This window comes from Mirounga angustirostris, unplaced genomic scaffold (genome assembly GCF_029215605.1).
Source record: "Mirounga angustirostris isolate CCGP_5_RB_7025 unplaced genomic scaffold, mMirAng1.0.hap1 SCAF_14, whole genome shotgun sequence".
Taxonomy (NCBI): Eukaryota; Metazoa; Chordata; class Mammalia; order Carnivora; family Phocidae; genus Mirounga; species Mirounga angustirostris.
This window is the reverse complement of record NW_026991722.1, coordinates 66,194,847-66,210,524: the sequence shown is the minus strand read 5'-3', so window position 1 is coordinate 66,210,524 and position 15,678 is coordinate 66,194,847. Positions and strand designations below refer to the sequence as shown.

At 41.6% G+C, this 15,678-nt stretch overlaps 1 protein-coding gene and 1 long non-coding RNA gene across 8 annotated transcripts in view; one reads left to right on the top strand and one right to left on the bottom strand.

Annotated features, from left to right (window-relative positions):
* Window positions 1-15,678, top strand: part of SPECC1L (sperm antigen with calponin homology and coiled-coil domains 1 like) — a 144,184-nt gene that overhangs the window by 97,147 nt on the left and 31,359 nt on the right. For 6 of the 7 annotated variants that reach the window (XR_010407368.1, XM_045887235.2, XM_045887230.3 and 3 more), the window contains 3 exons: window positions 7,755-7,838; window positions 10,164-10,320; window positions 13,948-14,050. Coding sequence is in view for 6 of the 7 variants with exons in the window: in XM_045887235.2 (XP_045743191.1) it covers window positions 7,755-7,838; window positions 10,164-10,320; window positions 13,948-14,050 (344 nt within the window). In the remaining variant the exon portion in view is untranslated. Of the gene's footprint in view, window positions 1-3,535; window positions 3,680-7,754; window positions 7,839-10,163; window positions 10,321-13,947; window positions 14,051-15,678 lie in introns of those variants that run through there. The other variant, XM_045887234.3, reaches the window with a different exon arrangement.
* On the bottom strand, window positions 11,918-15,503 carry LOC135362545 (uncharacterized). Its single transcript, XR_010407369.1, has 2 exons — window positions 15,434-15,503; window positions 11,918-13,762 (listed from the first exon to the last, which is right to left on the bottom strand). It is a non-coding gene; the product is annotated as an uncharacterized LOC135362545 (long non-coding RNA).

Genomic DNA, 15,678 nt, shown 5'->3' with positions numbered 1-15,678 from the left:
AAAAGCCACCATGGTTATTTAAACTGTGATAAGAGAGTAGGATTTCCAGGCTCTCTCTTGAAATGCTTGTCTTGCTTGACTGTTTCTTTTATCATGGCATAAATCAAAGGTTAATCTACAATTTTCATTGAGAAAATTTCAATGATTTCATTACTGAAACTTTCAAAGGTGCTGCCTCTTGTTCTACACTTAAATTAGAGAATTTGGTGTTTTTTCCAGTTAAGTATATTATAATAGGGATGGGGTTTTTGTTCCATTTTAGCATCATGCTTACATGTCAGTTGAGGGAAGATATTTCAGAGCAGAGAAATCTTACTATAAATGGACTAATCAAATGCTCTTTTTTGGTATTGTTGGCTTAGGGTCATGATTGTGCCACCTCAGCAACTCTTAGTAAATAAGATGTGAATTAACATTTATGGCCTAATAAGCAGGAAAGGATAGATCTGCTAACTAGGTACATGGATACAGGTCGTTGAAAAGGTCTTCTCAAGGTAGGTTGCAGTTGGTAGATTCGAGCATGAATTGCAATATTTATTTAAGGTACTCTGTCTTTAAACTCTTGAGGTAAGCCTTATAGAAGAGTTGGAAAAATACTAGAGCTTTCTCTTCTTACACCTTTTCTCAGCCTCCCTTACATGAACATCCTATACAGCCATAGGGCAGTTATCAAAAATAAGAAATCAATATTGTTAACATACAATTAGCTAAACTACAGATGTTTGGATTTCACCAGTTTTTCCACTGATATCCTTTTTTAATTCCAGAATCAAATCCCAGGCCCCACTTTGCATTTAGTTGTCTTACCTCCTAAAGCCTCCACCAGTTCATCAGTCTTTCTCTGTCTTCGTGACCTTGACACTTTTGAAGAATACTGGCCAATTACTTTTTTAGAATATCTCTCAGTATGGGCTTGTGTGGTATTTTCTCCTGATTGGGTTGAGGTTATGCACTGTCGGCAAAGCAGCGCTGACAGAGGTGAGGGCCCTTCTCAGGTATCATATCAGGGGCAAATGAGGTCAGTACATATTATTACTAGCCACGTTGGCCGTGATCACTTGGTTAGGATGGTTGTCTGCTAGTAATAAATTTCTCTCACTGATTTTAGCATCCATTTGTGTAATTTTGCCTGCAGGAATTATTACTGTGGTATTCCATACCAGTGATTTTCTGTTTTCTCATTCTTTCTATATGGAATTACTCACATCATTATACTTACTGTTTTATTTTTTTTAACATATATTTGTATTAGTATAGACTCATGGGTATTTATTCTTTGGGTTGTAATTTCTTACTGTTATTTTTTTGTTGTTCCTCAAATTATTCCAACTTGGGAACCATTTGGAGCTCTTTCACAGTTGAACCTTGCTCTTTTAATGCAAACCCCTCCCCCCAAAAAAGCATTTTGTTACTTTTGGGCACCACAAAGTGATCCAGACTTGTTCTTTTTCCTGCAGCAGCTCTGGAATCAAGTTCTCCAAGGAGCCCTGGTTAGTTTTTATTAGAGACTAGTACTTAGGAAACAAGATCTGGGTGCTAGATATGCTCGTTGCTACTGAGGCGTCACTGCCTCTAATCCCTCCGTGGGTAGAGTTAGGAAAACTTTGCATGAGTACCAACCCATACGTGCATACACACACGTAAGGGTTATTTCTGTATCTGTCTATCAAAAACCGTGAGTTTATGCTGATACCTCTTGACTTCAGGCCACCATCAAAGGGCTCATTCTAACCTTTTCCCGCTCCTTATTTGTACCTTCTTTCTCCTGACAATGAGCAATGTGGCTGTCATTGTCCATAATACCCTTATGTATTCGTTGAACCCTCCTGTACATATCCGGTAGTTTCACGGTTGCTATACCATACCCCTGTGAAAAGCAGATCCACGGAGTCCAGTGCGTACAGTTCATTTTGTGTTTAGCCTGAGAGTATCCAGTCAAAACACCGTTTTTCTACTTAGCTCGGCCCCTTTTTCACCACTCTCTCAGTATGGTTATGTCATGCTTTTGTAATGCAGTTAGATTAATTTTGTCCAGTCTGCATTTCATCCCCTCTCCCCCCAATTCTGATCATTTAAAAAAAAATTTTGTATCTAGTAAAGTTCATTCTGATCTGCACATTGTAAGGTGTTTAGCAGCCTCCCTGGCTTCTACCCACTAGGTGGTAAGCACCCCCCTGCCCCAGGTATGATAGTGAAAAATACCTCAAGACGATGGCATATTGGCAAACTTACCTTCAGTTGAGAACTAGAGACATGGTTCTCACAATTTTATTTATCTAATTTTAGCAGAGAGATGGAAACTATAAGCAAAAATCAAATAGGAAAGCCTAGCTGATCTTGTTTGTTTGTCTACTCTTTCCATGACAGGCGCTGACATATTCATCGTAGTATTTTAAATGCCCTATCAGATAGTTCCAACATGTCTGCCATATCTGTGTCGGTTTTATTGATTACTTTGTGCCTTAACATAGTAAACTGGATGTACCATTTTTTCTTGCTTTTTATATATTTTAGACTTCTTTGTTGAAATGTGGACATCTTATATAGGGCAGTAGATTGGTTTTATGCCTTGGCATGGGCACCTCTTTCTGGTAGGTGTTTAGTGTGGGAATTTGAGTTGATCTGTTCAGGAGCTGGGCTGGGTTTGAGTTTTGTTAAGTTGCTGTGGTGTCCTTAGTGCACACTAGGCTTCCAACTGCTCTGGTGATCCCTTGTGTTTAGAGGAGGGCTGGTGTTTGGGAGGAGTTCCCTCAGTGTCTGCTCCACATTCTGCTCTCGGCTGCCCTTGCATATTGCGTCTCAGGGAGCGCCGGTCTCACACTCTTGTAACTCTTTCAGCTGAGATTGCTCATTGTTCATTTGTTGAGAACATATATATATATATTTTATAATGTCGAGCTTATCTGTAATAGCTGCTTTAAATTTGGTAATTCCAACATGGGTTATCTTTGGGTGGGTTTCCATTTCTTTTGCATATGGGTCACTTTTTTCTCTCTCTTTGTATGTCTAGTAGTTTTGAATTCTATTCTGGCTGGTGTGAATCACACGTTGTAGAGATTGTTTTCTGTTTTGTTCCTCTGCAGAAATTTGTTTTTTGATAGCATAGCAGTTACCTTGGCTCATCTCAAACTCCATCTAACCTCTTTTCCTTCAATTGAAATCCCTGTTCAGTTATTTTGTCCTTAATTTCAACTCCTTGGAATCTGAGTGCTTGTGGTTTTCAGAGGTCAGTGAGAGAATTGGGCAGAGTCTATATATAGAATTTGTGATTCTTTCTGGTATTTCCCCCTTTTCAGCAGCTTTGGTTGTCCTGAGACCTGTCTTCTGCTTCTTCAGTGCAGTAAAGCTGTGTGTTCTACCAGCTGTCCTGTATGGCCTCACCTGGGGCCCGCACTCATGCCTATAGCCATAAACTGGGAAACTTGCCCCGTGCTCTTTTCATTCTTCCACGCGTTTACTCCTTTCATTTTCTGCCTGCTTTTGGATTCTCTTCAGTGCCTTTAAGTGGTTGATTTTCATTTTTTTTTTTTTTCAGATTTTATACTCGTTTTTGGCAGGAGCATCAGTCCGTTTGGAACTACTCTCTGAACAGAAGTTGGCTATTTAGGCTCCTATTTTAAAACCCACTATTTTGCCTGTAAATTTGTTTTGGGAAACAATAAAGGGACAACTGCCTGTACCTGTTTATTTCTGTGATTTCTAAAATAAGAGAGAATTAAGTAGCAGACCTAGTATGCTCCTGTTACCGCTGCCTGTCTGTTGGATGTGAACAGAACATCTCTGTGTAGGTTATCTCTTCCCCCTGAGCCCTGGATCTCACCCCCTTGGCTGTCACAGATGCTGTTAGCCTCAGATCTTCAGCTTTACCCTGTCTACTGGCTCTCTTCCATTGTCATTTAAAAATGCTCACATCTTGGCTCAGTTGGTTAAGTGCCTTCATTGGCTCCCCATTGCTAACAGCATACAGTCCAAACTCCTTAATTTGGCCTGCATCGCCTGCATGCTTTCCCTTGCCTGTTCTGGCCCTCCCAGCCTGCCTTTGCCCTCTCATCTGCTCTTTTCCCCGTCCTCTGAACGTCGCTGCTCTGGAGTTGTTCTGGTGTGTGCTGAGCACTCAGCTGAGAACACTGTCTCCCCTTCAACCTCTCCTTTGCCTGTGTAAAAGCTATTAATTACCTTTCTCATCTGAACTGAGATGTCATTTCCTGAGGAGGCTTTTCCGGACCTCCCCTCAAGAGCAGGTCACATCCCCTATTGTGTTTCCAGAGCCCCATGTACTTGTTCTTTCCTAGCATCCCTCACTTGTAATGATTTTTTTTTTTTTAAATATCTGGCTTCTGCTCTAGATTCTGAGTTCTGTAAGGGTAAATTTCTTGCCTCCTTTGTTCCTTTCTCTAACCTTCTCACCAAGCCCAGTGCCTAGCAAGTAGTGGACACCCAAATGATTTTTGTTTAATGAATGGATTAAAGACAAGAAAAGCTCCAAACGGCAGTAGAATAGACTCTGTTACTATAAAATATAATCTCTCCTGCTTGCCACATATGACTGTAATACACTAATCTTATTTGCTGAAGAGCGATAAACTGACAGTTTAACATGCAGACTGAACCCAGCGGCTGACAGCAGTAGTAAATGGACATGTGCTCACAATGGGACAAGAGCCTCTGAGCAAGTGTGAGTCTCACAATGAAAACACTTCATGGAATGGCAGCAGACTGTGTTGTGCCCGTTGAAGTTGACCACAAAGAATTTTGAAAAGAATAACTTATTGAGGCCTTCAGTACAATTTTGTACATTTTCAAAAAGTAGGTGTTGGTCTGTGGTAGGGGACCACCTACTGAATGGAGACAGCTCCTTAGACATGCAGTAAGGAAAGCCTTAACCAGGGTTGAGCAAAGGAATCAGCAGTAAATTTCGTGAACTTTGTTTCAGTTGTGCGCCTATAGTGTACAGTGTGAAAGAGAAAGAAAGAAGGTAATTTAGAAACACTTTCCCTGTAGGGAATGACGAGGGCTTATTGCCTTAGCCGACACACTCCTTGTTTGGATTCATTTGTCTCTACAAGCTTTGTTTTCACCTTCATTTGCTATGTTCTTTGGGAGATTAAGATTTTAGGGATATGACTACTTGCATAATTGTAAAATGGAAATTTTGATTAAATTAAAAATGTTGATTTCTGTTTCCTACTATTTCCGTGTTCTACTAACTTTGTTTTGTCTGTCAGACTTTGTGCATAATATGCTCTTCCTGTGAGGATGAATGCCAACTGCTGACAGGGTTCAGAATTCTGATTGATGCTTGCTTGTGGGCTCTTTGCACAGAGGTGATGTTTGTTCAGGTTTGGAAAGATGTAGTGACTCTAGGCTATATAAGTCCTATCTTCATTAAGAAAGTAAGTACATCCTTCCCAAAGTTGTGTGTAGTTACAACATTTGGTAACCAAATGTTCTTCATACACTTAGAAAATAGATTCTGGAACAATAGGTGCACTATCCTTGAAAGATGTCATGCCATACTTTTGACATTATGGTATTCTGAGAGGAACTATTTTTTTTTTTTTTTTTTTTTTTTTTTTTTAAAGATTTTATTTATTTATTTGAGAGAGAGAGAGAATGAGAGAGAGCAAGCACATGAGGGGAGAGGGTCAGAGGGAGAAGCAGACTCCCTGCCGAGCAGGGAGCCCGACGCGGGACTCGATCCCGGGACTCCAGGATCATGACCTGAGCCGAAGGCAGAAGGCAGTCGCTTAACCAACTGAGCCACCCAGGCGCCCTGAGAGGAACTATTTCTTAAATTGTCAGTTCTTAAAAAGAAGTGGTGAATGATCTGTTAAAATATGTTTGCTGTGGGGCCATTCTTGGATAGTGAGGCTAATGGTGTTCAGTAAGTTTAAGAGGTGGTGTTTTCCCTCATGCTGATCACGCATCTTTAGCATGTGGCAACCTGGCAGAACACATCTAGTCTGTCCGTCCTGGTGCTTGTCGTCCTGGCCTGATGACAGCCTTGTCAGGCTTGCAGCCTGAGGGAAGAAGTGTGCTGGTCTATTTGGGGCTGCCATCCGGGGGTGGGAGGGGGGCACGGGCAGGTCCTGAGGAAGTGAGGTTGAGGCTAGACCAGAAGGATGATGAAGGTAGCCAGGCTGCAGCGGGAATGGAGGAGAACAGCAGGCGGGGAGCAGCTTGTGCCAATGTTTGAGGAACTCCAGAAAGTGCCAGGGCAGCTCGAGTCTAGAGAGCAAGGGAGGGGTGGTGTAGGGCACGGCTGCAAGCTGGGCGTAGAGGCGGTACCTGTATGCTTCCTTCCCAAACTCTCAGAAAGGTCTGGGGCTTCCTGGTGGCTCTCAGACTGAAGTCCACATACCAGGTAATGGAGGCTCTTGTCGATCAGCCTCATCTCCCCTTCAAAGCCCCTTTTCCTGCCGCCCTCTCTGATTTCCATATGCCCTGTGTTGAGGCCACACTGGAATTTTACTGTTTTGTAACTCGAATGTCCTTATACCTTTGTTCTCCTTGTTTCTGGCTGAGATACTGTCCCCACTTCTCTACTGGTAAAGCCCAGCTTAATGTCATTATGTTGTTGAAGACCTCCCTGCTGCCTGAAATCAAAGTGAATGGCTTCTCACTCTGCAGTTTGATAATACTTTGTCATTCTTGTTCTAATTGTCCAGTCCTCTTTTTTTTTATTTTATTATGTTATGTTAATCACCATACATTACATCTTTAGTTGTTTTTTTTTTTAGGCTTTTTAAGCTGTGAGACTTCTTTTTTTTTTTTTTTTTTAAGATTTTATTTATTTGACAGAGCGAGACACAGCGAGAGAGGGAACACAAGCAGGGGGAATGGGAGAGGGAGAAGCAGGCTTCCCGCTGAGCAGGGAGCCCGATGCGGGGCTTGATCCTAGGACCCTGGGATCATGACCTGAGCCGAAGGCAGACGCTTAACAACTGAGCCACCCAGGCACCCCACATCATTAGTTTTTGATGTAGTGTTCCATGATTCATTGTTTGTGTATAACACCCACTGCTCCATTCAGTACATGCCCTCCTTAATACCCCTCACCAGGCTAACCCATCCCCCTCCCCCCCCCCCCCAGAACCTTCAGTTTGTTTTTCAGAGTCCATAGTCTCTCATGGTTCGTCTCCCCCTCCCGATTCCCCCCCCCCTCATTTTTCCCTTACACAATTTATAGCACTCACCATAGCACATACCCTCCCCAATGTCTGTTACCCAGCCACCCCATCCCTCCCACCCCCCACCACTCCAGCAACCCTCAGTTTGTTTCCTGAGATTAAGAATTCCTCATATCAGTGAGGGCCTATGATACATGTCTTTCTCCGATTTACTTACTTTGCTTTGTCTCTGGTTGTGTGTATGTATGGCTTCCCCACTATCGGTAGGAACATAAGGGCAAGGCTTTGATTTAGTCTGTACTTTTAGACCGACAGAGAGGATCTTTGAATTTTGGTTGAATTGTGTCAGAGAGGTAAGTAGCAGTTGGTGATTTAGAAGCATTCATCTGTGTCAAATCTCATCCCTAGAAATCAAACACTGAATGAAATGTTTTCCCACGGTCCTTGTCTATGGAAGCTCTTTTGTAGACATGGGCTCCATGGGGGATTGTTAGAGTGCCCCAGATTGAGAAAGAAGGATGAGCTTGTGGGGGGGGAGAGGAGGAGAGCTCACCTTCCTGCTACCTTTGTGACTTCAAGTTCAGTGTCTGATGTCTTTATTTTGACCCTTCCCATTTTGTGCAGAGCATCTATTAAGAACATCTTCAACCAGCCGACCTGCTTCTCTGCCGAGAGTACCTGCCATGGAAAGTGCCAAGACCATCTCAGGTAACGACTTTTTATCTAGAATTTCCTTTAGAAAGACTCTTCCAGAAGTTTTAGTAATGGTACTGAATGCTTTCTCTTTAGACTTATTTAACTTTTCTTGCCTCTTTAGCTCTTGAGTTGATTCTTTTTCTTTTTAAAGATTTATTTTTATTTTAGAGAATGCGTGGAGGGGGCAGGGAGAGAGAGAAACTCAAGCAGACTACCCACTCAGCCAGGAGCCTGGAGTGGGGCTTGATCTCACAACCCTGAGATCATGACTTGAGCTGAAATCAAGAGTTGGATGCTTAACCGACTGAGCCACCCAGGTGCCCCTTGAGTTGATTATTTTTCACTCTGAATTTCCCCTGTTGTATCTTCCAGATTCTATAGAAATCACATTTCATGGCTGTAATTTTAAAATAAAGCAGGAACACCTGGGTGGCTCAGTCTGTTAAGTGTCTGCCTTAGGCTCAGGTCATGATCCCAGGGTTCTGGGATCGAGCCCCATGTTGGGCTCCCTGCTTGGTAGGAGGCCTGCTTTTCCCTCTCCCTTTGCAGCTCCCCCTGCTTGTGTCCTCTCTCTCTCCCTCTCTCTGTTAAATAAAATCTTTAAAATAAATAAAACAAAAAACCCTCAAAACTAGATCATTCCATTTATTTAACAAGTATTTAAGAAAGGCCTAGAGCGGGTTAGATGTTGTGCCAAAAATATAGCTTGATACACAGTCAGTGTAGTTGTGAAAGATTAGGCTATCCATCCTAAAGTGTGTCAGGGCTTATTTCGGAGCACACCAAAAATTCTCCAGAAGCCAGATTTTTCCAGTATGCTAAAGCCATCCTACAATGTGAATTTGACAGGCTCCCCTTGTCTCCTAGGGCTAACTCCATTTTATCAATTGCTCACATTATTTTCCCTTTGTGGCCTTTATTTACCCTTTATAACTCAACTAGAAATTGGACCAGGGAAGGAGAAATTCCTGTAACTCTGCCTCATACAGTTAACCTTCCACTTGTACGGGGATTTAAGTTAGTACAGTTTTTAGACGTCATAGCCAGGTCTTTATATTAGTGGGAAGTCCAGCCAAAATTACCATCCCAAAGCCTTTTCTTCTCACAGAGTCCTTCCGATTCTTTCTCAGTTTCCTCTATTTTATATAAAATGATGAAAGGTGTTCTCAGCCAGTTTTCTAGCACACCACTGAAACTGCTGATTTAAGGCATATGAAGATCTGACATGAAAGAAAAAACAAGAATAATTATAAAATTATGTCAGAAATATGTATAAATACATCATTCTAATAAGATCATGTAATAGGAGAAAGCATCTCTCTTCTCTGGATCTTTACAGACATCACTTTACTAATGCAGAGTTATGTTCTGTTGTGGCTATCCTAAAATCACCAAGAACATTTTAGTCAATAAGAGGGGTGGCCAGTTCAGTCATCGGGGAAGAATTACTGATGTACAGCATTGATTACAGCCAGCTCGGGGCATCTGCACATCCAGCATCTTCTGATGTGAGAGCGTGTGTCTGAGGTCAGGAACTTTGGCTCACGTTTCCTTTCTCTCCGAATTTAGCCCAGGGCCGCGAGCACCTGCACTTAGTCAGCGCCTCCTTGCTAGAAAGTGGCTTTTGTTGTGGCTCTGTTACCAACGGCTGAAGCGGCTGAAGCACGGGGCTACTTCCACTTAGCAGTTCTGAGAACTTTCTGTAGTTCTGACAAGGTGTGATGTCTTACTGTGCTAGCCTTTCAAAATAGAACTTTCCTGAACTTGTTTCTCAGTAGTTGACTTGACACCTTTTGGTTTTCTGTTTGTCTCACTGGTTCATGTTTTTAGAAACATGGCCTGATCCAGAATTAAGTGTGGCCCTGAAATGAAGTATCTTTCCTTTCTTTCCTTTTAATGGTATCTTGGCCAAGTGTAGAAAGGTTATGTTTATTTTAGTTGACAGTGAATAGCAGCCAAGTATTGCTTTAATTAGCCTTTGGTTTTCATTGTATTTGTGATTAAATGAACATTTCTGGAATACTCAACTATATGCTACATAGGTTCTGTGAGTGTTAATGGGGATGGGTAAGACACACTCCTACCTTCAGGGAATGTGGGGTTCAGTGCATATTTCAACTGCTGTACCTTTTTTACAGTTTTCTTAGTGAAAGGAATAAATCCTTTCAAGTTACCAGTATGATAATGAAAATGTTAGTTTTTCCTCATATATGGTAAGTTCTGCTCTTTTTGGAACCTGCTGAAGAAAATATCTCAACTCAATTTAAAAGTGTTTTATAAAAGTAAATGTTTTTCTAGATTTCTATAAAATGCATAATGACTGTTTCTCACAATCAGTGTCTCGACGAAGTAGTGAAGAGATGAAACGAGACATCTCTGCACCTGAGGGAGCGTCGCCGGCCTCTCTTATGGCTATGGGAACCACGTCTCCACAGCTTTCCCTGTCCTCCTCTCCCACGGCATCTGTTACCCCCACCACCCGAAGTCGGATAAGGTAGAGAACAGTTAATACTGATGCATTTCATGCATACGTCTCCTGGCCTTTGGAGGTTGGTGATCAGGTTGTAAAATAATGGCAGTCGAGCACTGATTTTTTTTCTTTGTGTCTTATTAAATGTTTCCTCAACTCTTCTATGCCCAGAATTGGGTAAGATGGTATAATAAAAAGAAAGGCAATGTAAAAGAGTTGCTTCCTTTCCCCAAAAGTAAGCGTTGTAGAATTGGAATATTGGGCTTGGGTGGAGGGTTAGGGAAGGCTTCCGAGAGGAGCGGCGTCTGGGTGGGGAGGGCGGGCTGGTATCTTTGGCAAGGTCAGTGACGTGAGCCAATGTATAGAAGGGTGAGTAACTGAGGGTTGGGGAGCTGTGGGTAGGGGGTACTGCACATGCACAGAGGATGGGTACAGAAGGCCAGAGGAAGGTGTGGACCTATCACATCCAGGGGCCGTGGAGAAAAAGATTGACAGTAGGGTGTGGCTAGACATGGAACCTCTTTATAGTCCAATTGAGTCACTTGGATGTGGTAGTAGCTATAAAGTGGGGTAAGTAAATCAATGTGAGAAGGTGATTCAGGGATTCTTCTGTTGTGGACAAAAGTTGGGGAACACAACTAAAATGACATTATGATGTTTCTGGGACAAAGATACCAAGCCCAGATCAGGATGATAGCAGTGGAAATGGTGAAGGGAGGTTGGGACTCTGGAGGCTTTTCAAAGGGAAAGATGATTGATTCTGGCAAACAGATGTCTAGAAAAGGAATGAAAGAAGGAGAGCTACCAAAGGGGACTCTAATTGTTTTAGATTGGAAGCTGAGAACGTGATGCCACACTGATCACTGATAAACAATACCTGAAAATGGAATAGTATATTTTATTTGTATTTCTCTAATGTCAGAAGCCACTTGGGATTAAGAAGTAGTTATTGGGCGCCTGGGTGGCTCAGTTGGTTGAGCGACTGCCTTCGGCTCAGGTCATGATCCTGGAGTCCCTGGATGGAGTCCCTGGATCGAGTCCCGCGTCGGGCTCCCTGCTCGGCGAGGAGCCTGCTTCTCCCTCTAACCCTCCCCCCTCTCATGTACTTTCTCACTCTCTCAAATAAATAAATAAATCTTAAAAAAAAAAAAAAAAGAAGAAGTAGTTATCATTTAGAGGAAAAAAAACATGTCAGAAATGAAGCATACATTGTTATAGGGATATTGAAGTGTATTGAGAAGAATTGGAGGGATAGGAGTGGGTTTCAGAACCTTAGCTTTATATTGACATTCCATTTTATCCTCATATTGGATAAAATGGAATAGTTGGCCTGTCAAACTCAAATTATATACTTGTGTTTAAAGCCCTGCCTCTAGGGGCCCAGCCCCTTAGAATAGTGGTCCCGTCAACAGTGCGCCATCCGAGCAAGTAGGGGTGCAGTGATGAGGGTAGCTCTTGGCTCTGCCCAAGCTGATGCAGGGAGAGCACTGTCCATGCTTGTCTCTGTCCTGGGTGGTAGGCTACCTGCAGTGTGCCTGTGGGAAGGGCACCCACTCTTCCTGGCTTCCCTACTCAGAAGCTGTGATTTTCAACAAGGCATCTCCTGGAAAGTGTCTTCATCTTTTTTTTTTTTTTTTTTTTTAGAGATTTTATTTATTTATTTGACAGAGAGAGATAGCAAGAGAGGGAACATAAGCAGGGGGAGTGGGAGAGGGAGAAGCAGGCTTCCCGCCAAGCAGGGAGCCCAGTGCGGGGCTCGATCCCAGAACCCTGGGATCATGACCTGAGCCGAAGGCAGAGGCTTAATGACTGAGCCACCCAGGCACCCCGAAAGTGTCTTCATCTTACAATGAAGAAGTTATGAGAGATGACCCCCCCCCCGGCTTTGGAAGGATCTTTTTTTGCAGCTTCTCGTTGTAATCCATAGAATTACTCTTCTTTGATGCTTTTTAAGCTGTTTCTGTAACCAAACAGACCTGGTGTGAGCCAGAATAAACCTTTCACATTGATTATAGTAGTTTTAGTTTGAGCATGATGGAGATTTATTTATTTATTTATTTGCTTGCTTGCTTTTTTGTGTTCATTCACATATCTTAACTTTATCTTCATTCTCTTTTCCTGTGCTTGGTGGTATTATAACAAACTTTGAACTTTTTAAACCAAAGCAGGAGTCTGGTGGGCTGGCATGCAAGCATAAAAGTATATTTCTTCAAGGCAGCAGTTTTAACTGCTGGTTGGAAATTTTTGTATTTTACTTCTGGTTCTAAGATAAATCAGATCGGTGCTGCTTCAGTGCACCTCTCAATTGTAAAAGCTTCAGTTCTAAATGTATACTCTTTTATTTCCTAACTTACTTTGGAGGGTGACTACAGACAGAGTCAATGCACGGAACAATACTAAGCCGCTTGTAACATAATAACCTTTGGGACACTTATTGGACTAAGTTTATGGGGTGTGGGATAGAATCTCTGCTTTATTTATAAAGTAATCACTAAAAACTAGACCAGGCTTTCAAGGGTATGCCACTTGTGAAGGAGCAGGTTATTTCAGAAGTACTCTCCCTCCAGGTAGTCCTAAAGTCGTTACTAAAAGGAAGGATTTGGTCCAGGATATGTAGGCTTATATGCCTCCCTTGCATCAGATACACCAGAGTGATCCCAAAATCTTGATTCATTGTCTCATCTGGAGCAGGATATTTGTTCTTCCTCCAAGGGAATTGACAGTGCCCAAAAGTACCCTACGTATATTTTTAAGAAATGAGTTATAAGTGGCCACAGTTGGATTTTCTTTTTCTTTCTTTTCTTTTCTTTCTACATATATCTATCTTATAGTAAACTCTGAAGTTCCTCGAGGGGCAGGGACCCTGTGTTGTTCACTACCCATTGCCCAGCACTTGCACACTGCCTGGCAAAGTGGTGTATAAGGAGGTATTGAATGAGTGAGTGAATTTACAGAAAAATCCCATTTTTCTATGCAAGATAAAATTCCAATTACCTATAGTCAATAAAGAGTGTATAACGTAGCAGTAAACACATTTGAGATGTTTTATGGATATTTGTTGCCATCTGTTGTCTTATCTGCTTCCCCCAGTTGTAAGCACCTAAAGGTAGGAACTATGCCTTATAATCCTTCACCTTGCATAATCTTGCCCTTTGTATTTACAATAAGTGATTTGTTTTTTAAAAAGAGGAAATGATTGAGGATATAAAAGGTTGGAAACAAAAATGAGTAAGATAAAACTAAAGCATAAAGATTATGGAAGGGTGAGATGTTGGGTGAAAGGCGGCCGTGACAGCTGTCAGGTGCTGCCAGTGTCAGGTTATTTTTCCCCCTTCCGAGCGTTCCGGAGTGCATTCCATTCATTGTGAATGCACGTTGTGCTGAATCTTTGCCAGTTTCCGTGTGGATAATAGAGTCCCTCCCTTCAGGCAGCAGAAACCCCGACAGTGATGGGTCTAGGAGGGCCCTGTAAAAATTGGTAAGTAAAATCAAATGAGTGAAGACACATCTTACCATTAGATGTCTTAGTGTGTGCAGTTATCCTATTCAAAAAATGCAAACCGACACTGTTCTCTTCTTTGTGGGATTTCTGGTTTATAATGGAGCTCAAATAAAAAATATTTTAACTTTGGGTTCCTTGTTTTCACTTAGGGAAGAAAGGAAGGACCCTCTGTCAGCATTGGCGAGAGAATATGGAGGTTCAAAGAGGAATGCCTTGCTGAAGTGGTGTCAGAAGAAAACAGAAGGCTACCAGGTAATTAATCATATGGTTCCTTTGTCCCACGTGAGCAGTGGCCACACCAGTTGCTAGAGTGTCATAGCTCGCTACATAGCTCATTAAGATGGGGAATCCTATGCTGAATTTTAAGAAGGCTTAATGACTGAGCCACCCAGGCACCCCGAAAGTGCCATAGACTTAAAGCATTAAAACCTGCTTTAAGTCTATCCCAGACTTGGCTGAGTGTCACTTGGATGGCATCCGTTTTTTACCTTTCCAGAGTAGCTAATCTTTCCAGTACTTTTATTCAGCTATTCTATAACCCTTTCTTAATTGAGTCCTGTTAACTGCCTTCATTGAGATCTCATCTGAACTAAGAGTAAAAATATATTTATTTAACTTTATTATTTTTTTTATAAAAATTTTTTTTTTTTTAAGATTTTATTTATTCAGTTGAGACACAGAGATAGCATGAGCAGGGGGAGAGGCAGAGGCAGAGGGAGAAGCAGGCTCCCAGCTCAGCCAGGAGCCTGATGCGGGACTCGATCCCAGGACCCTGGGATCATGATCTGAGCTGAAGGCAGACGCTTAACCATCTGAGCCACCCAGGCGCCCCTATTTAACTTTATTTTTAAAGATTTTATTTATGTGACAGAGAGAGACACAGCGAGAGAGGGAACACAAGCAGGGGGAGTGGGAGAGGGAGAAGCAGGCTTCCCGTGGAGCAGGGAGTCCGATGCGGGGCTTGATCCCAGGATCCTGGAGATCATGACCTGAGCCGAAGGCAGACGTTTAATGACTGAGCCACTCAGGCACCCCATATCTATTTTACTTTAAATTAATATTTTCATTAATGGTTAAAATGATAAATTTTATGTTATATATGTTTTATGTATATTTTACTGCAATAAAAAATTACTTAGCAAAAAAAAATAAAAGTAAATGATCGGGATATAAGTAGATAGAAAATCAACAAGGACATATAAGACTTGAACTTGATACTAGATACTACATATTTGTATATATGTATATATGTGTGTGTGTGTACATATATATGTGTGTGTGTGGGTGTATATATATATGTATATATATACACACACACACTTAACACATATTTATATAACCAGACCTACCCAACCATAGCAGAATCAAAGATTCTTCTCAGGTGCACATAGAACATTATAGGATAGGGTAGGGTATATGTTGGGTCATAAAATGTCTCAATAAATTTGAACAAAGATTGAGATTATATGGAGTATCTTTTCTGACCACAGTGAAATGAAATTAGAAGTGTATAACAGAAGGAAAATTCACAATTAAGTGGAAATTAAAACACAAATTCTAAATAACCAGTGGGCCAAAGAATAAATCACAAGGGAAATTAGAAAATAAGGAGAGTGAAAGTGAAATACAACATACCGAAATTTACAGGAGGCATTGGGAACATCTCTCTGAGAGAAGTTTATAGCCATAAACACCTGCCTTTAAAAAGAAAAATCTCAAATCAGTAACCTGACCTTTCACTTTAAGAAAATAGAAAAAGAAGAGTAAACTAAACCAAAGCAATCAGAAAGAAAGAAATAAAGATTAGAGCAGACAAAACAGTAGAAAAGATTAATGAAAACAAAAACTGGTTCTTTGAAAAGATCAACAGATTGACAAAC